The 21,541-nt window shown below is 42.3% G+C and overlaps 1 protein-coding gene across 2 annotated transcripts; it reads right to left on the reverse strand.

Annotated features, from left to right (window-relative positions):
- Window positions 1–1,094: 1,094 nt before the first annotated feature.
- Window positions 1,095–21,537, reverse strand: WDR4 (WDR4 tRNA N7-guanosine methyltransferase non-catalytic subunit). Of its 2 annotated transcripts, XM_087756920.1 has the most exons (11): window positions 21,368–21,537; window positions 20,782–20,844; window positions 19,899–20,045; window positions 17,509–17,665; window positions 17,084–17,196; window positions 13,881–13,941; window positions 12,433–12,531; window positions 7,136–7,200; window positions 5,421–5,604; window positions 4,441–4,510; window positions 1,095–1,914 (listed from the first exon to the last, which is right to left on the reverse strand). In XM_087756920.1, the coding sequence occupies exons 1-11, from the start codon at window positions 21,484–21,486 to the stop codon at window positions 1,739–1,741; spliced, it is 1,254 nt and encodes a 417-aa protein (XP_087613046.1). In that variant the 5' UTR covers window positions 21,487–21,537; the 3' UTR covers window positions 1,095–1,738. The 2 variants fall into 2 exon arrangements, with proteins under 2 accessions (XP_087613046.1, XP_087613047.1); XM_087756921.1 differs by lacking the exons at window positions 5,421–5,604; window positions 7,136–7,200.
- Window positions 21,538–21,541: the final 4 nt, after the last annotated feature.

Below are 21,541 nucleotides of genomic sequence, written 5' to 3' on the forward strand. Positions count from 1 at the left end.
TCAGCGGACCCTCTAATAAAAGGGTTATTGTACCCGAGGGGGTAAAACTCCTTGATCAAGCCCAAACATACCTACCTACCACGTTCTCCTTTGTCCAAGACCCAGCATAATCCAGGAGCACTTGACTGATTTGGTGATACCCAAACACAATGCTTCAGACCCCTGGTATGCAGATATTGGACGAAGGGGGATGAATTGCTACACGAGACCATAATCTTTGTGGACGCAACACTGCATTCTTATGTCATGTAACTGTACACAGAGTAGAAACTACTTCACATTTTATGCATGCCAAGGCAGCTCCTGCCAGAATTGAGGCTTTTAACCAGAACAGACAATACTACTCTTGAGACTTCACAATTCTTGTCCAAAGAGACCTTTGCCAAGGCAGAAGGTTCTTTACGTAAAAGGAAACACCAAAAGAAATCAGACCCTGGAGGTGAAGGACTAGCTCTGTTCTAATGCATGCAATGCTCTGTCCTTAAGGAGGCACTTCCAGACAGAAGGAATACGAAAATCCACATGACGTCCTACAGCACGAGAGAGACTCGTGGCCTCTGGGACACAAAACAAGGACAAGACTGCAATTTTGAGCAGACATAAGCAGCAAGTTCTGCTTCACTGCTGAATACCCGATATTCTTAAAACAAGCTGCATCTCAACAATGTCTTACACATTAGCCTAACTAAAATTTGAGTGCAAAATTTTTAAGTGTCCAGATACTCCAAAGAGGACAGCTATATAAAGAGACCTAAAGGACTATTCATGGTTCATAGGCTCATTCTAAATACTTTTAATGGATTGTACGGATTTCTACACCTGGTTTTATGAAATACATTATATTCCATATAGACATGATGCCGTCTGGTAGATGAATGCATATCTTCTGCCCCGTGATGAAGCGACAAGTGATCCCATAAGGCTCTTACTGGTAACTTTTCAAAAAGATGTATTTCTTGGCTAATTGCAACATTAAAGAGTTCTTGTTGAAAGAAGCAGAACGCACTCCAAGTTTTGCTCATAGGCCTCTCAAATCATTCTCACAGACACACTAGGATCATATTGCAATAGAAGGATCTTCCAATAACACAAAGTTGACTGACACATTTTACTTTTACTTTCCAGTGTACAAAATCTATTTTTGCACTTCTTCCTATAGAAATATGCCACAAGTAAGAAGCGATGGATTGGAAGCTAGGCAGAATCCCTATAATATAAACTGAAGGTAAAGGGTAAAAACAGAGATGACGAAGTCTCAGCTAAAACCTTTCATATACAGCAAGAATTTTGCTATATTCCCTTTCTCATAGCCAGGTACACTAAGTTAGTAACATTAACTAACGAACATTCAAAAAGTTAAAAGCAAAACCAAAAGAAACAAACAAAAAACCCACATCAACTTTAATCAGTGCACTTCCACCTGAAGAAGAAAGCCTGAACACAGTAGGCAAAAAGAAAATCCTGTTTCAAGGAAAATACCATCTCCAATATTCATATATCATGCATTAGAGATTACTGGGACTGAACCGCTAACACTTGTATGCTGCTAGAAGCTTAGGCATGTTGTAAATGCATTATCTGCTGCAAGCAGGATATTGTCATATCAGGCTACCTGAAAACCTGAATCTGAATAAAAGTTTAAATCAGTCTTCTTCTATAATTCATTTTACATTTAAAAACAGTCCGCAGTTAGATCCGTTCCTTTCAGCAAGGCAGAAGTTGCAAGCTAACAACAGGGTCATAGTGATGATTCTTCAGTCTTCATCTTTTTTGTTTGTCCATTCGAACCACGTTGCAGATCCTGCCTTTTCTTTTTCTGCTGCAACCTTTCCTCTTTCCTCTGTAGGAAGGCAGTCATGTTATCAAATGAAACTTTGTAGAGACTGCTGTAGTGGCTCTCAGTGCCAACAAAACCTGCAATTGTGCAAAGCAAGAACACAACACGAGTGTTAATTCCCTTAGTGGTTTCACCAATTACTTCCTGTATTGTAATTCTAGATAGTGGCATTTCAACGCATTTACTGTAGTCGTATCCACTTCATTAAATATCAGCATTTACACTGTGTAAGCCTGATTTGTGTTGGTAAGCATCTGTCCTGCATTCACACAACCAAACATAGCCTCCGTTTTTAGGCTAAAAAATTCACACAGAGGCAAGCACCTGACATTGAAGCAAGGAGGGCACAGAGCTCTCTTTACGTGTTGGACACTTGCACACTTCAAGGCTTCTGTTTTTAAAATGACTGCTGTTGCAACTTATTGCCAGACACCCCATTGGAGTCGTTCCCCAAGACCTAAGCACTGCAAAGGGTATATGCTACCTAACTGTGCTTAGCTGACTTGTCTCCTAGAGTATTAACTTAAAAGAAGCCCAAAGAAGTAGACTTCAAACAATGATGTCCTCCAGCACATACACATTTCTAAATATTCACTCTGATAGTTCTGTTACCCTGTCTGTGAATTCAGTGTAATATTCATCACACCATCTCCAAGACTAAGTTACATGAGTTTAACAGGGAACTAACTACCATCCAAAAAACCCCAATCAGATTGCTTCTGTACAGAATACAGAATAAGATTAGCTGGCTAGGTCCACATTCCTAAAAATTGTTAGAGTGGTTCCTGACAAAGCCAGTTACTTCTACTTCTTTTTGTATTCCTACCTTTTCCCACCTCCAAAAATTCTTGATCTTAAAGGGCAAATGCAAGGAAATCTAGTATTTGCTAGGGTCTGGTCCTGAAGCTAGTGTGCTACTCCACAGTAATGTACATACAGCATCCCTTTGTTTCTTGGTAGACAAATAAAGCAACTCTCCCTTGCCGGTACTCAGCAAAGCACACGCTCTTACTTTTGAGGGTCTTGCATTCACACAGTAACCAATTTATTGGCCTTTGGCCCTGGGAGAAATTGCATGCTGTCAGTTTGAATATCCATGCTACTCTCTACTCGATCAGTCTGCACTAAATTTTGCTCTATCTTTTTCTGGGATCAGTTATAACAGAATGTCAAACTGTTCAATGTGTACTTCAAGATTGACCTGTGCATCTTAAATCCTACAGGGTCAGCAATCAGGTGAAACAAGTTTAGAAAAGGACAATATGCAGGCATTAAGACTGGGTTTAAACAATATAATGATTACCTTTTTTAGAACTACCTTCTCAAGCACTAATTATGCACTGGAATAAATGCTCATCAAGTGAGCCTCCCCTTACTAATTAACAATAATAGACCCCATCATCTGAGCAGTCCTCCTTTCCCAGCTGCAGGCACAGCCGGCTACTGTGTATCACAGTAATTTGCTACAATGGCTAATTATGCTCAAAACCTCTTCCCCTGCCTGCTCTTTTTACTTGTCTGTTGCTCATTTTCACTCAGACCTCATACTTCTAATTATCTGCCTGGCTGTAACTATCAAGTCTGCAACATCTACATGCAAACACTCTCCCTTCCAAACTTCCTCTTAGGTTTCAAAGACTGTACCAACTTAATGACCAACTTAATGACAACTACACCCTAAGCCATCCAATACTAGATATTAAGGAGACTTTACATAGACTGCACATTCCTGCAACTCTTCCATCTTTACATATGGCCACCAAGAACAGACCGAAAGACCAGTGGGGACTGTAACACCTTTTTTTAAGGAAGGTTCCCAGTCTCCCAGCAAAGTACAGGAGGGAAACTGCAATTAATCAACTCTCAATACGTAACAAGACATCCACTAGCACATGCCGCCACCTTTCTCTACCTTGCAGCCACCACTGCCATAATTGCAGCTTCTAAAGAAAGTTGGGTAGTTTTTAAATACAAAAAACCCTGGAAACATAGGGTGCTTCTGAACTAGTAAACCATGTATTATTTTTCAGCCAGAGACTGGGGGTGGGGCACAAATCAAGAACAAAATGAACCAGCCCTGATACCAATCAATTTCATCCATGATACTATCCGGGGTCACACCCTCCAGCCACAGCAAGCTCCACGTAATCTGCCTTGCCAAGGTGGACCCAAATGGCCCGTCTTTACAGCAAAGCTGCTCCTCCCATGGCTATTGCATTCTTACTATCTCCGCTGTACTTCTGATGAAGTGTCACGCCCAGCTAAGAGACAAGACGACAAAAACAGTATTCACTATCACAGCAGTTAAGACAGACTCCAGCAGCTCTGTTTAGATACATCCCTGTGATAAGGTGCCTATGTAAAACAGTTATAATGCTACAATTCAGATATAAATATGTACATCATTTTATGATAACAGTAACCTGAACACACTTCATGATCTACACTAACATCCATACCAGATGGAGTAATGAAACAGGAAACTGAAAGATTAACCAACTTTAACAGCCAGCTGAACTGACCCAAACTCTAATCCTGCTCCTAAATCTTACACTTTAGCTTTAAAAATTGCATTTCCTGGGCCTTTAGGCCAAATTTCTCACCTTCAAACACTGTCCAGTTGTCCTGAAGATATTTTGACATCTTCTGTAATCCTTTGTCTTCAGTTACAGCCTAGGAAAAGAAGGAACATTGCATGATATTTTGGGAATAATAAACAATCTCATGTTTCACAACACACTGAAAAATGCAACAGCTCTCAGACAAGTACAGTGAAAGAAGAGCAAGTGTAAGCCCTCCATGATCTCTTTTAGGCTGCTTTTTTCCAGGACTGCTATAGAAAGCTGGCCTGAGATTAGGCATCCTTCTGGGGAAGCTTTGCAGCTTGAAGAAAATGGATTCCCACTTACTAATCTGTGAGGAAAAGGAATATCACGAGGAACATGTAAGAGTCAAAGAACATACTTAGAAGTTTCATTTAAAAATCACTTCACAACTATACCATAATTAGCTGGGGACTTACAAGGATAACAAGTGAGTTTCCAGTCATTTAATAAGCTATTACAGAGAACTTGATAGTACATCCCTCAAATTTGACTTCCTGTTGTCAGTGAAAAAAAAAAAAAATCCCCTTAATGCTCCCAGAATGCCTTGTCCCCCAAAGGATCCCTCAGAGCCAGGCACAGGGCAGGCTGTGTGGAAAACACTCCTGAGCAAACCACAAAGGGATTTTGTTGTTTTGTGGGTTGTTTTTTTTAAATAATCAAGTGTAGCATACAGAAAGCACAGGCAATGGTTTAAAGTACTGAGTGCAACGTCTGACAATCACTCTGCTTGATCCTGCTATACCCGATGTTAGCTTTACCAGAGAACAGACTGGTATTCATAACAAGCTCTCAGCAGCTTTGCATTATACCCAGGTGAGAAGCAGAACAAGATGTCTGTCCATGACTTTTACTCCATCTCAAGACACAGATAAAGAAGTGTGCCATTTAGCTTTCATGGAACATAGTTTACTTCATTTTTGTTATGGCCTCAAGACAACACAAAACATTCAGGATGTTAGCGTCACAAAAGTGTCTACCTTCCACTGTCCATCACATGGTCTGTACAACTGAAGAGGAGCTTCATTGTCTTCCAGCAAAATCCATAGATCTCCCGTTTCCTCAAATGCAATGTCCCAACCTTTATGTTTCAAAGAGATTTGCTGTCTGTAAACTAGCTGCTGGGCAATGGCATCAAGCTGAAAGACGTAGACTGTGGGAATACTTTTGAGAGGAAAAACTTAATTACCATTATTACCAAATCCACCTACAGCCGTCACTTGTACAGCAAACTACAAACACCCACTCTAATTCCAAATGGAGCTAAAGCAAAGTCATGAGGAATTGCAAAAAATACTCCAGCACTTCAAGTGCAGTTTGCTTACATGATCTGAGGCAGAAGCTGTAAACACCTAACACGACAAATGGCTTTTCAAGTGTTATATGAAAGAAAAGGCAGTCAACGCTGCCTTTGTTTTTTAAAGGAAAGGTAGTAAAGGGAATTTCGTAAGGATTGCTAAGGATTTATGTAAGGAATGTTGCATCATACCACGCTGGCCTACAGGGCTTCACTTGAAGGAATATGTAGCTGAGCACCAGGCAAAATAAAACAGGAAAGGAATTACATGCTGAGGAGGGGAGGAGGGAATGAGAGGGCCAGGAAACCTTGACACGGCTGAAGAACAGGATTCCAGCACTGCACTCGTCTCCACCTCCCCCATCAGCACTCACTCCTCTAACAGCCACAGCCTCTACGTGCGGAGCTTCCTAACCTCCCTCAGACAGGTCCCCAGTGTGCCAGGCAGGACACCTCAGCTCCCTCCTGAGGGGCCTACCAGCTCCACATGACAGCACCGTTTAGAAACGTTGGGCTGTGGAGCTGGAAATAAAAGCCTGACGCAGAGCACAGCCCAGCCCTCAGATGACATGGCTTCTCCTTCCAGGGCCAGTTTGGATGCCCATGCAGAAGGCGTGATGGGAAGCAGCTAAGGCTTCTCGCTCTGGTGAAGAGTGAGTCCACTGAGGGGAGAGATTGCCGATTTCACTGTACAAGGCAGTTCTGGCAATCTCTTCCTTTCCTGTTGGCGAGCTTTTGTCAGGAAGAACAGCTTCCTTGGCAGGCTTAAGGTGCTGTGGAAAGAGAGGGGAAGAGGGCTTGTCCATCCCCACAAGACATTTCCCCACCAGCTGGATTTGTAAGGTTCCTCAGTGCTTAGGCCCTTCAGCTCCCGAACGCTCTCTCCTTACGCAAGCATGTGCATTTGAACTCAAAAATCAGCATTGCCGCTCCACAGTTTTAAAGTGAAGCAATGTTGTGGTTTTAAACAGAATGGCCAAACCCATTTACAGGAGCAGAATATGGTAACAGAAGTTTGGCTGCTCCATCGCCACAGCACCCTGAACAAAACAGGACCCAAAACACACAGTCAGGCACAGTGATTTATGGCGACATCCTGAGCACCGAGCAGGGCTCTCGTGCATCCTAGCCTTGCGTCTCCTCCCATGAGGGAAAGGCATCACAAAGTCTGCAAAATTTAACTAAACCGGCTAATCCTCGCACTCACCCCTGCACTCAGAGCAAGTACAGTAAGGACTCAGAGACTCCCTATGAGGCCACAGGCATGCCTGGGATGTTCGGAGACCCACAGGACCAAGTACTGCAGGCTAGGGGAAAGTCAGGAGAGCCAGCAGGGAAAACTGCTCTTGCCTTTGCAGGAGCTGTGATGATTTTAGCCATTATTCCATTTATTCTTACCAGTCACATAGAATGGCAACATAACCACCTTGACAGCAGTAGGTTATTCTTGACACAGGGTATTTCTATTAGGAAAAGAGAAAGAAATGTTCCTGTAAGTTAAGACCATTTATGAGCAGAAAATTCACATTCCATTTCACGTCTTAGCCTTTAAAATTTAGCAGATGTCTTAATTTACAGCAAGTTAAGCAAAATAATTACCTTTAAACTGCCGTCAAGTATATTTTTGTACTAGCGTTTGCTGTTTTATGAAGTTTTCCACACTTCTCCCTTCACAGCCATCCAAACAGAGATCAAATGCAAAGGTTTTAGTGAACTACTCTTAATAGACAAACTAACAGATGAAGGGAAAGTACACCACCTGCAAACATTTTCTCTTGTAATGCTAATGGCAAAAACATCAACATTAAGCCTGCTCAACCAGGGTATCACACTAGCAGCTTAGAGATTATAAACACAAGCCATTAGCTGCTGTTATGTTTGTTAAAAAAAAAAAAAAAAAAAAAAAAGAAAAGATAGTAATGCATCGCTAATACCCTTGCTGCGTTGTCTCTTTTTTCAACCTGTGTCTGGGTGAAGCCATACCACTTTACAGAAAACATGTTCTGAAGAACAAGGCAAGACTGCCTGAGGCCATTTTCCTCATTAAAAACTAACCAAACAAACATCCCACACCCAACAACAAACCCCACACCACACTCCTAGTTTAGGAGATATATAGTTTTATTTCGGAGAGAATCAGAAAAATACCTTTGCTGCACAAACCATACTGCTTGAAATATATAACAACTGATTTGAGGCTCCTTGAGTGGGAAGTAAGAACTTGGGAGGAGCAGAGACACTGCAAGAAGATGCCCTAGGGTACTTTTTCAAAAGTAGCTGTTATATAACGTGAAAGACGAAACTGCAAAGGCAAAAGGCTTGTTCTCAAGTATACTTTATAAGTAGCGATAACACCAGCACTTCTGATTAATAAAACCTTCCTACTAGAGAAGTAGTGAGTTATTCCCTTCAGGGCAGGGAAAATACATCTTGACACTCTGCTGGCAGAATTCAGATGCATCCTCAAGTCCTCTTTCCTTTTACCTCCTTTTCAGCCTTCACCTCTTTCCCTAACACGACACTGGTCACTGGGTAGAACCTCTGGTTCACCAGGTTAAGCTGAATTTGGGTGTAACCACGGGGTTTTACCCTTTGGGCTACCAGCTGATGTACAGGCATTGTCAGGGTGCTTGTTTCAGAATTTTGCAATCAATGTAGGAAAGCAAAACAAGCTGTACAGCTTCCAAACATTCAAGTCAACAAGTTCAATACCAGAAGCTAACTATTTTGGCAACAGTACATGATGCAACTACTAAAAGATAAACCAAATGCAGGAAAGAAAGTTAAGTAATGGTATAAATATAGCTGAAAACCAGTGTTACACAGTGCATCTCCAGCACATGAGAAAAAACAAAATCCATTGTGTGATACAACCTCATGGCGGGGGAAGCAAGAAGAACAGCATGCACACACTTTTCACTGACACACTCGATTGCCTCTTTGGACTGAAGAGGAGCACTTTATCAAAAGGATGATATCTTTCAGAGCTCATGGGAACAGAGGGGACTAATCTCTTGCTACTCTGCAGAAACACAAAGTTGTTTGTCCATATTTAGCATTGGGACCCACAACCCCTGTTTAACACAGACATAAAAAATGCCTACAGTTCCAAATACCAGGGTAGGATGAATGGGCTGAATCAGAAATGTTCTCTCTAGCTAATACGTCTAAATGTAGTTATTGCAGCATGGAGCCATTTACACCACAGCTTTAGAGTAGAACTGACAGCTCCTATCGTAAACCACCAGTGGTTCTTTAGACATTTAAGGGAACAAGCCAAGAGATACATGTATTAAAAAGCCACAAAACTGTGACGTTTATTTCTAATAACAAAGCTCTGCCTCTCTGCCTGTCTCATGACAAACATGCAGGGCAAGTGCAGCGATGGGAAGTGCCCACCTACACAGCTGAAGTGCTTTGTCGGAGAGACAAAGGGTTCTGTGAACTTGGAAGTATGCAGCAGCTCTCCCCCACCCTCACTGGGGGAGGGAGGAGGAGGCTTTCTTGATTTGAACCAAGTGTTATTCACAGCTGGACAGAGACAAGAAAATGCATGTTCTTTGCAAGCTCTTTCCTTTCCATGTGTGGAGAAGTTAACAATCAGCAAAATGAATGCAAGCCCCAGAGTAGTATCTTGCTCAAGGACAAGCCTATGAAATCAGTTAACTTAAAGAAGAGCTACAAGAACAGTCTGTGATAAACAGATGTTCACTTGATACTCTGAACTTATTCAGCATCTATACGACACTGTTATCAGCCTGCCAACACCTTAAAATTAACTTTTGCTGTCATCTGTGAGAAGAGGTGACCCTATGAAAAAATAATATACTGGAGCACTGGGGTAGAGTTGTGCAATTCATGTTCTGGACTTTAAACAAGCTTCTGCTGCCAAGAGGATCAGATGAGGTGAAAGCTCCAAAGCAGGAAAAATATTTATATAGCACTACAAAATTAGAGAATTACTCCCATTCTAGTGGGAAAGTGAACTGAGGATGTGCAACCCATCAGCTGAAACCAATGCTACACTGCTCAAAAACACTCCTACATTCCCAAAACACATATATTCATCATCTGCCAAGCAAAATAAGCCCACATTTATGTGCTCACATGACCCACTATTACTGATGATTCCATTATCATTGTGCTTCGAGTTGTGTTCCAAGCTTCAGTGCATTCACAGTGGTTATCGATGGTAACAATGAAATGCAACGTGAAAGAAAAGAAAACACACTTCTATCCCCATCTGATCTTTGGTTGCCAGAGTCATTTGCAGACAGTGTGCTAGTTAGAACCTACAAAGTGCTGACTCGAGAGACTGTTCCCTTAAATTCAGACTATAGATGTCACACTAGGTTGTGAAGATGATCTTTGATACTCCTGGCTGCACAGCACGACTAAATACTACCACCAGACGTCATCTCTGGCATTTCTAGAACTCTGATGCCAGCAAAACACAAGTCTCCTTTCCCCTTTGGTCCTGTTGGCCATTGAGACATTAATTGTTCTGAAAGAAGTACATACTGACAGCTGTGTAGCAACACAGCACAAAGGTGGCAATGCACTGCATTAAGGTTTAAATCTGTCATTTATCTGTCTGTAATCACTGGAACACTGCCTGATCACTCTTCCAAGTATGCACAAACTCTGGAAGTCAACTGAGTTTTCTGCACCCCTCAAGCATTGTACAAATTTAGTGTCATCAGAGACATATTTTAAAATGCTTTGTAAGAGTGGGCAGTAAGCAGAATTTCACAGATTCAAGGAACGAGTCAGCCCGAAGCTTCCAAGACCACTGTTAGGAGACAGATCTGGCAATGGATAAAAGAACTGCAGAACACTGCAGGAATCCAGTTCATTAACTGCTGTGTTATATTCCTTAACCCACGCTTTGTGGGTTTTCCCTTTCTGTCATGGCTTACGCATGCCAAGGTAAAGAAGCTCAACAGAGACACCCCAAACAGTCAAAGGGCACCCCAAATTTCCACTGAGAGACTCCATCAGCATAAAGAGCATCCTATGGAAGGGACTTTATCAGGTGTGTTAGGAGACAAGGCAAGTATACTAAACTACATTCAAAAGCATTCAAAAACATTCTAAGAGAGTTGGAGATTATTTTTTAAATTAGTTCCTGCTTGCAGCAACAAGTTTTTTTCCTCTAACATTTGTTAGTTTATCCAATGCTACATTCAAGGTTTATTATATAGTTTAATACTATTTTTTGATAAACTTGTTTATAAGCAACAGAGTTAGGATTCAGTGTGAGATCAAGCACTGTTAATTTACATGCAAGCTATCTCACTAAATGCTAAGCCAGTCTAAGCAACAAGTAGCATTTTGTAAATTGATAATAGGATTCCCCACTTCACAGCTAGTTGCTTACTAGTCCTGAATGACCCAATAAAGCTAGAAGGCAAGGTATTTTAAAATAAAACCATTCTTCCCTCCAAAAGAAATGCCTTGCAACATTACTGCAGACATGGATTCAATTGCCATCAAACCACTTTGTTTCAACAAACATTAGCTACTTTTGAACACAAAGATAAAATACTTTCCCACTAACAAGATCCGGCCAGACGTACATGGACAGCAAAGAACCTCTGAGATCCCCAGGAATGGCTCCTGACTGCTGGGAGAGGCCGAGCACATCACACTTCGACAAGTCAAAACCACAACAAAACACAAGGGAGGAAAGACAGAACTTTTCAATTCGATTTCAGCCTGGATACGAATTCTGCAGTGGATTTGCCTCAAGAGCCATGCATGGCTACAGGCTTCCCAGTCACCTAACAACTGGGAGACCGCTGTGGCCTTCAGAGAAAGAAGCGTGTTTAGTGATTCACATGAAAAACACACCCAGCAGGATGGTGGTAAGATGAACAACTCTTAAACAACCCAACAGATTAGCAACTGGCTTAATGTGATGTACACAGCAGGGACAAGAACGAGTGCTGTTTCACTGCTAATAGGTCGTGTGCCAATTCACGTGACAAGAACAAAGCCAGAGATCAAGTACTACCAGAACTGCTGCTCACATCAGATTAGCATCCCAAATCATGGTAGCACCCCAAACATGTATGCATGACACCACTCATGTACAGGCTGCAAGCTAAGGAGAGCTCCTGGGGTATTCAGTTTTCACATAGGACTCATACATTTTAATTCTGGACACTGCCCAGCTTCAGAACAACTCAAAGGAACAAGCCCAGTGTTTTCATTCCACAAGGCAGTACTATTGCAGGTGACTGGTTACAAATGTTACACAGCTGTTTTTTGCTCAGATAAACTGCAACTTTAACACTTGAAATTCTACGCATTTTAAAAAATGAGTGAATTTTTAGATCTTTCCAGTGTTACAAGATATTTTCTGGCTAAGAGACTAAGGCACCTGTGTTTTTGGAAAAAATTTCAAGTGAAGGCTTTGTCCAGTGTGCAGAACTTGTATTTGGGAAGAATTACAAACAGCTTCTTTTGGTCACTGCTTGGCACTCTTTAGAAATGCACACAAGACATAGGAATGGATTTCAGGGACTTTCTTCCTTTCCTGAAATCCCAGGCTGTTATAACAGTTTCTAGGTCTCACATAACTTCCAAACCCACCGACAGAAGGGAGGCATTCCTAAACAAAAAGCAACAAACACGTTTGAGAGTCACAAGGATCAGGAGTATAGCAAAAGCACTGACACACATGGGCGTACCTGGTCAGTTTTGGTTGTCTCAGGCCCACAGATGCTACTTAGATGACAGCAGTACACTTCTTCGCCACTTTTGTACTCCCAAAGTCTCAGAGTCAAGTCCTGGACAGTCGTAAGCAAACAAAAGTCTATTACTAACAGCACCTCAGGCAAAGAGAGGCCACTCGTGGCCTTAAGCTAAATCCTATTTCCCTGAAGAGCTTCCCACAGAAGCTTCTAAACAGTCACTTAGTTAAGACTTCAAATTGCAGATAAAGCACTTTAATTAACATAATTTTCCCCCTCCATTCTAAATTATTCAATCACGCTAACTTTAATTCTCCTTTTGAAGTGGTAATTGGGTAGCTGGAGGAGTACATTTCAAGTCCGTCTCAAATAGCACAGTAATACACGTGCTCAGCATTTTAATGGCAATTCTTTCAGGTTGCCCTTCTCCGCCCCTACTCTTGTTATCACCCAAATTTCTCATTTGATTTAGTAACCTCCTGGAGAGAAGCTAAACACCTCTCTGGAAAAACAGAGTCATCAAAGAGCATTTGCTAAGAATGAAATACAGCCACACACAGCACTAACACTAGAGTTGCTTAAAGAATTGGAGGAACGAGAGACAAGAGCCTTAGGGAAACAAGAACAGCAGCTGAAACCAAATGCTAAGAATTACTATGATCTTCACAACTTCACAGAAAACATTATTTGTTTCCTACACAGTTTTGGTAGTCTGGGAAACAAAGAATATAGTTTCCCTTCTTTTAGGCCAACTGCGTCTACTCACTCTGTACAGGTCTGGCATGACAGCAGGATGTCATCAACTTAAGAAAAGGGCTGGGGGAGGGAAAGGAGGGAGCACTCGCTTCTTCAGTCCTCATCCAAGCATTGTGTAGCACTGCACTGCAATCTCTACACAACAGGCACTGGACGTACTATGAGGACATACAGACAAGGACATAACTCAGAACAAGTCTCACAGGGGAAAGCAAGTGGGAGGGTGCAGAGGGAACAATTTTCTCATCTTAAAAGCTCTAAAAAAATCTGTCATTCTAAGGCCATTCATTCTCAAGGCATCTATTATCATGACAGGCTGGCATAATACCCATTCGCTTCCAAGTTGTTTAATAGCCCAATGATTGAAGTTCGTCTGTGCTCCGAAGTAAGAGTTAATGTTTAAGAAATACTGAGGACTTTGCAATTTCTCCATCCCAAAGATCTTAATAAGAAGCTAGCCTTGCTGTAAACACAGTAAGCGGCTCTTATATGATCTAGCAATAGAGTGGCTGAACACTGAACAGAAAGCTGAGAAAGGGGGTGGAAGGAGGGAGAGAGAGGGTATGCTGTAAACCATGAGAGATCATTCCAAGTATCCCAAGAAACTTGGGGGAAACACAAGCAAACAATGGTTTTAGAATCTAAATTTTCAAGAAAAATACTTTTTTTGAAGAAATTGCAATACATACCCCAGAAGCTGACAACATCAGATCAGGATAGTTGGGTATTACAAGTATTTTGCTTACAAACCTAAAGGGAAAGTAGTCAGAAGTTGAACTCTCTTGCATGACACTCTGGTCTTTAAACACACAGTAAGAGAAAACACCAGTTTTAAAGAGAACCTTATAATAAACAGATTCTCCACATCAAGCTAATTAGGAGGAAGAAAAAAATATGTCTACAGTACTTAATATAGCATATATATTACACAAACTACTGACTTTCTACTTAATAGAAAGAAATATTTCTCCATCTGCACTCAAGGAATTCTATTGACTTCTTCCCGACTGAGAACACTGCCATTTAGACCAAAATATGCCAATGGAGACAGATTTACTCGGGTAGCATGTTCCCCTTTCTCAACTCACGATGCAGGTGAAAAACATGAATCAACAGATGCTTTTAAAACACAACAGTGATGACTCAGCTTTCAGAGCACCACATCTCTCTGATCACAGTTGGGGATCACTCAAAAGCAATATTTACAAAATTTTAAAACAAGCATGTGGCAATTTACCAACAGTGTCTACATTCAGCCAGAAACCTTGTTCTTCAGAAGTACGTAATACTGGTGTGTCTACCATGACTTGTCTTTGCTGAGCAATGAGGACCTGAACTTCTGAAATCCGTTATTATCTTAGAGCTCAGCAACTTAAAACATAGTGGCCTGAGCAGAACATTACCTGAGTGGGACAGTCTTGCTTTTGAAAATGGGGATAAGTTTGAGGCCATTAAAAAAAGAAAGAGAAAAAAAAAAAAAATAGAAGGAAGAGATTTGGTCACTGTAATACAAACTTTCGTGACAAAGCAATAATGGCAGGTATGTGCAGGCATAATAGATCCAGCAAGAATCACTGTGCACCCCATTGAAAGAAGAAAATCCAGGAGCGTGAAACAAGACAATTATAGTTGCTTCATGTAATCCTTTGCTTATTCATTCCTAATTTAAAAATTGAATTTTTAAATATATTTCAATCAATTTACACTAAGTGCCTTTCCACTCTGCAGCCACTAATGAACTCTTTGTGCAGATGCAAGTTCTATTCATTAGAAAGTACAACTGTGTACACAGTAGGTGGAAACATCAGACATGGCTCTGTAAATATGCTATAGAAACCGACCTGATCAAAGACTACTAGATCTTTAACATGAGTAGTCTTTTGCTTTTATACTATGCGAATTCTACACAGGTTAGACTACCAAATGATGTTATTAAAATCAGACAGACACTCTAAATTAATGTGTCGTAAATGCTCTATTAAAACACTTCGGTGGGCAAGTTTAGATAGGTTGCTACCCCTATCTCAAGTTCCCCAGTCACACAGTCTTTCTTTAACTCTTGTTTCTGATACAGTGTGTTGTCTGCACCATGTTGCATCATCTTATTGAAGAACGTGCCTGGAAGGGTGTTGTTATGCCCAAGTAACTCAGCGGCCAGACAAGCAGAATTACGTGCATTCTCCACCCTATGCAGGGTCAGCTCTCCTCTGCTACCTTGTCATTGTGGACTTCAAAATGTAGCAGTGGCCACACAAAAAACAAACAAACAAAAAAAAAACTTGCACAACCCCCCTACCTTACCCAAAAACCCTAACAACCGACAACAACAACAAACTCCAAAATCCCACAAAAAACACACAGAGGTGGAAGGCAAAGTCAAGAGACTTTGAAAATACCACAACTGATAGACATTTTAAGCAGAAAAATGTAGAGGGAAAAGTCTTTTAGAAGTCTACTTGCTACCTGAGTCTTCTTCATGGGAAAAGGACTACTGGGAAGAAAAGGGAAAGTACAGTCCCTCCTGTAGGCTGAAAAGGAAGTCCTGATAAACTGGCTAGAAAACAACCCCTATTCCTGTACCAAAAGAACTACTGGTCTCCGAGCAAGTCAGAGCACATCTGAATCACATCAGCATAGCTAGCAGGTTGCTTTGCTGCCTTCTGCTCTTCAGATCACTGTAATTAGCAGGACCTTCACTTCAGAATGGAGGAGAAAGGAATGGAAGGGAAAGATCATCCTTCCTGTTTTTATGCAGAGCGAACCCTGCATTTTACTAGACTTCATAACACAGTAGTACATCATCTTTCCACAGGGATATCCCCTATGATCCACCTTCCACAGATCCTTCTACTTGCCTAAGTGTACTTGCCCATAGCAACAGAACCAATCTTAAGAAAAACACCAGGTCCCTTTTCTCAGCTACATGAAGCGCGAAGCTCAAGAAGTGTGATTCCTTGAATCTATTTTATGGGACTATTTTGCAGCCTCTAGCTCACTGCAGTCTAATGTCCAGGAAGAAAGAGTGCTCTGTCCTTCCTATTGATACAGCTGGGTTTTTTTGTATTACCACAGAACCTCCAAGTCTGAGCTCTGCCTTGAGATGCCATTAGATAAGCATCTGTTCAAACCACAAAGACTTCCTAAGACTTCCCTTCCTAAGACTAAGGTAGCCTCCATCCTGAACTAACAGTCTCCAGGCCCTGGAGTCTCTTGTGGCCAGCAGGTCAAGGGAGGTGATTCTGCCCTTCTACTCCACTCTGGTGAGATCCCACCTGGAGTACGGCATCCAGCTCTGGAGCCCTCGGCACAGGAAAGGCATGGACCTGTTGGAGTGGGTCCAGAGCAGGGCCACAAAAATGGTCAGAGGGCTGGAACGCCTCTCCTATGAGGAAAGGCTGAGAGAGCTGGGGTTATTCAGCCTGGAGAAGAAAAGGCTCTGGTGAGACCTTATAGCAGCCTTCCAGTACTTAAAGGGGACCTATAAGAAAGATGGGGACAGACTTTTTAGCAGGGTCTGTTGCAATAGGACAAGGGGTAATGGTTTTAAACTAAAAGAGGGTTTATTTAGACTAGATATAAGGAAGCAATTTTTTATGATGAGGGTGGTGAAACACTGGAACAGGTTGCCCAGAGAGGTGGCAGATGCCCCATCCCTGGAAACATTCAAGGTCAGGCTGGATGGGGCTCTGAGCAACCTGATCAAGTTGAAAATGTCCCTGTTTATTGCAGGGGGGTTGGACTAGATGACCTTTAAAGGTTCCCTCCAACCCAAACCGTTCTATGATTCTAACATAGATCTAGCTGTTGTTTAATATGATTTGAGATGACCACTTCATCCACTGAGGCACAGTGAAGAGCTGCACACGATAACTTTTGCACACAATGAACTTACTCTGTGTGTCCCAGACAATAGGATACAATATTATAAGGAGCCTTTGTCAAGCTGACTCTGATCTTCTCATCTCTGTCTGCAGTTATGATATACCGGTCATCAGGACTCAGTGCCTGTTGGTAAAGGGAGAGTTTTAGTGCCCAGTAGTTCAATGCTTGTTTTCATATAATTCTTCTCGACCGGGAGAAAAAAAGATAAGTAGACTATCTGTTTCTCCTGACTCTGAATGGCAGGTGCAAACATTAAGCCACACTTTTCCACCGACAATGGAAGAATAAATCTTTATGACAGTAACTTTTTTGCTCACTAATACAAGCAACACTGAAAAAAGAACTCCCAGATCTGAGACAAGAGCAACAAAGAAAGACCCAAACACAAGTTGGAATGCAGGTTTGTACACTAACTACATGGAGGCACGTACTTACCACATCCAATAGCAGAGACAAGTGACCCAGCTCAAGTTTTCCATCTGCTTGGGGTTCTGTTATTGAGTAAGAATAGACATCACCAGACTTGTCTGCAACCAGAATCTTATCCTCTGCAGCTGTAATAATCAGAGAAGTGCATCTCCTGCTCACAGACCTGAAAGAAAAACGGCACAGTTTGAACAACTCTGGATGGCAGCTTCAGCAAGTCTGGATTCAGACCCAGTTAAACCAACCAAGAGACTGGACAAAAAGCTCTCAGATGCAACATTCTAGAAATAGCAGCAATGAGAATAATGTTAAGGGAGGGTATGGGGCCAAAATAGCACTTTTGAGACCTATTACGTGACTGAACTATGTAATAGCAAACACATGGGGGGGTGGGGAAAAAAAAAATAGAGAGACCATTAAAGCTGCATGCCTGCATTTTGCTTAGGTACTTTCTCAACAGACCATTTGCCTAGGCAGCCTGCCAGTACTCTAAAGAAAGCTGGTAGGCTTTCTTGCACTCTTCATCATAAAAATACAAGTTAAACACATAGAAAAGAGAAGACAAGGTAGGAGTTCTTCTAGTAAAAGTCCTTTGCAGCAACACATCTAAAAACTGTGTTGAAACTACTTCTCCAGCTGCCACTTCATACTGTAAAAGGAAGCCCTTCCTTGGGAGCCTCAAGGACTGTTCCTCCTCGCATCCAGAGTCAGAGAGCCACAGGCTCAGGGTACCTTGTTCAGACAAAGCCCTGAACTTGAACTCTGACTTTCCCTCATCATCTGCCAGTATCTTAATAGTTCCAGTTGCCAGTGTAGCAGGTAATGGTTTTCTTACAATTTTTCAGATAAATGTAAGGACCATATATGTCAGAAAACAAGTTTTAAAAAAGGTTTAATCACTTGGTCTGGAGAATACATCTGCAACTTAACAGCTATTGTTATTACTGTTATTCTTTTCTTTTCACAACACCTCTTTTCCAAACCGCTCTATGTCCTGTGTGTTAACATAGCACTGTGGACACTGGGGATCATAGGGATGGACATTTCTGTTCACCTACTCTGAAATTTTGTGACCATCTGGAGTCAAAAGAACAATATACTGTACTTCAGGTAGGAAGACAGAAATGCTAACACTTTTTAGCGACTGTTTAAAGGAACACCGTAACAATGGGAGAATGTATAGGACAAGAATGGCTGCTAACACATTGCAGGCTCAGGCAGCACAGTTTCAAAATAGGTTACCTTGCCAACAAGAAAAAGCCTTGCTCCAAGTTCATTATACTGTTTTTGATCTTAAAACACAAAGATTCAAAAGTTCCCCTTGTTTGAAATGAGCTGACTACAAAAGCTAGCACTGCGTGAAACCTTTTATACAGCTTGCCACAAAACATTGACGCAAGTTACATAGCTCAACTTCGGCATTCGTTTTTTCATGCAGACACCCTTTTGCCTGTATTCCCAGTTTCCTAATAGGAGGTACTGACGTTCCCAAAAAATCTAGCTGTGGTCCTAGTTGATCTTTTAGCAGAAAACTGAAACATCAATTATCCAATGGCATATTATGGGCAAGACACACAGGGCAGGGCAGCAGGGAAGACAGAACACAGAATGAACAGAATTTGCCATTTCTGGTTTTGTCAGTGATTACTTACTCACTACAACATTGGCTAACCCACCAAAGGTCCATCATGTACCCTGCATGCACAGCCAAGCTGACAGAGACTCCATTTTGTTTTGCAACCAGGGCCTCACATTTGTCAGAGACCACCAGAAGCAGAGACATCACATGCTGAGGTACTTTCTCAATAAGTCCTTCATGGTCCTCTTTCTTACAGACAATTGTCACAAGCAGCAGCAGAAAACTTGTAACTGGAGGACCTCTGGTGGACAGCTGCAGACTGTTTTCTCAAGAGGACCATATTATGGAAGGGAAACAGCTGGCAGCATCTCTAACGATATGCTTTTAAGAAAGTTCACAAACTCCCCCAAAACATCTTCTCCTCCAAATCAACAGAAACGGACAGTGCACTCACTAAATTGCTCAGTATCACTCTTACAAGCCCAACCGTAGCATTCACTAGCAATGGGTAAAGTTTCAGTTCTTAAAAATGCAAATACTGTCTTTTGGAATAAGAAAAAAAGTTATCGTTTCCTTGGCCAATGATATAAACATCTGCACTCCCATTCTTGGTGTGGGGCATACCACACATCACTTCGTGACAAATATCTTTGAATTCCCAAGAACATCAAATTTGTTTGAGCAAGTACAAGGGAAAAAAAAAAAAAGAGGAAGCTTAGTGCTAACACATGGCAACATCCCAAGTACTACTATTTTATAACTCTAAATTAATCGGCCATAACTCCACAACAAAGTGACGTGCAACATCCTGCTTCCTTACCTGACGCTAACACATTCCCAGGAAGGCTTTGTACGGAACAGAATCAGACGTTTGCTGTCATCTGTCAAGGCAAAATACTCTCCTGATGGGGAGAAGGCAAAAGCTAGGATGTCATCACTTCCTTTATCAGTTGGTTTTCCATCCTGCCTAATAGAGAGAAGGGGAACAACTGTTCACAACCTGAGAGTTACTGAACTCCTTAAGAAGAGAAGGTTGTTCTCACACCACCAAGGAGGAACGTGAAGAAAAAAGTACAATGCTAAAAGTTGTACTTGTGCTTAAAATGTTGAGCCAGCTTGAACATTAATGCAAAGAAAAAAAGCCAAGAAAAAGGAAACTGATATAAGGTCTAAGCCTGTATCATTACCTGCTTAAAAAAAACACACCAGGTTTTGTGCTAGCAGATCCTGATACAAATTTAAGGGAAAACAGTAAAACTAGCTACAGGTAAAACAATGTCCAGTGGCTAAATTTAAACTAAGATTTTTTTGGGTTTTGAAATCTCGTGACTTAGAGAGTAGACCTGAACGGGGAGTAAGATAACTGGTTTGTGGGGTTTTTTTCTGCCTTAGATGGTCTAATAAAAAATGCAGTATTTTTCCATAAATATCTTGACCGAGAAGAGTCATACAGAATCACTGATTATACTACTGGTGTCTCTCTTAAAAAAAAAAAAAAAAGTGTACAGTCTCCCCTCTGAGATGAAACATAAACAAAAAAAATACATACATAGATCTCCATCAGGGGTAGCAAAAGCAACCTAGCTACCACCTGATCAAGGAGTCATCCCGTGACTTTCTTTTATTACCTCCACTGCCACATAACCTCAGGAGGAGACGCACCCTCTAAGAAAACAGCAGATTGCCTGAGCAGATTTTCTCACCCTTTATTTCCCAAGGTCTTCTTCTCCGCATTGACACAATCGTACACGAAGAGACTATCATCACTGCAAATAAAAAACAACAGACTTGAGAACACGGGAACTAGAACCACCATGAGCTTTACTACGAAAAGCGTCAACTCTTCTGTGACGTGCTATTATTTGGTGGTTATCTGCACAACTGACCCCTGTTCTCGAGAAACCACCCCTGTGAAATGGGCCCCCAAAGCGCTACAGATGCGGTAGGGGTTTAAAACCCCGGCCTGTACGCACATCCCGAAAAAAATAAAGCGTGGTCTGTTGGCAAAGTAACTGTGATAGCTTACTTTCGTCAGGCTGCACGTATTTGTCACTAGCATTTGCCCCGTTGCCCCCATACCAGCGGCGCGCGTCTGCTGGCGCACAGTCGCGCCAGGCCGTTCCGACTGGAAAGCGCCAAGGCGGTGCTCAGTAACGCAAAGCGCACACCTGGAGCGCCCGAAGGCCCGCGCCCGGCCCCGCAGGCCTCCCCCGCAAGCCAGGAGCGGAGCGGAGCGGGCCGAGCCTCCCGCCGCCTCCCCGGGCGAGCAGGCCCGGGCCCCGCGCTCACCCGGGCTCCCTGTACCGCGCCGCCAGGAGCCGGCTGCCGCCGCCGGCGGCCATCAGCGCCCCGCGGAGCGCAAGCGCCGGCCTGGGACCGGGGCTGCGCCCCCCGCCGCCGCCCTCCATGCGTCAACACCGCCACGTGCGCTCCGCGGCGGGCGCAGGGTAGAGGCGTCACGTC

This window comes from Nipponia nippon, unplaced genomic scaffold, assembly GCF_047370975.1.
Source record: "Nipponia nippon isolate SJK-2023a ecotype South Korea unplaced genomic scaffold, ASM4737097v1 scaffold_2, whole genome shotgun sequence".
Taxonomy (NCBI): domain Eukaryota; kingdom Metazoa; phylum Chordata; class Aves; order Pelecaniformes; family Threskiornithidae; genus Nipponia; species Nipponia nippon.

Coding starts and splice junctions, on each gene's coding strand:
- WDR4 (XM_087756920.1), bottom strand. CDS start 21,486: ATGGAGGGCGGCGGCGGGGGGCGCAGCCCCGGTCCCAGGCCGGCGCTT. Junction 17,197..17,508: donor TGTCTCTGCTATTGGATGTG/GTAAGTACGTGC, acceptor CTTTACCAACAG/GCACTGAGTCCTGATGACCG. Junction 1,915..4,440: donor CAACTGGACAGTGTTTGAAG/GTGAGAAATTTG, acceptor GCACAATTGCAG/GTTTTGTTGGCACTGAGAGC.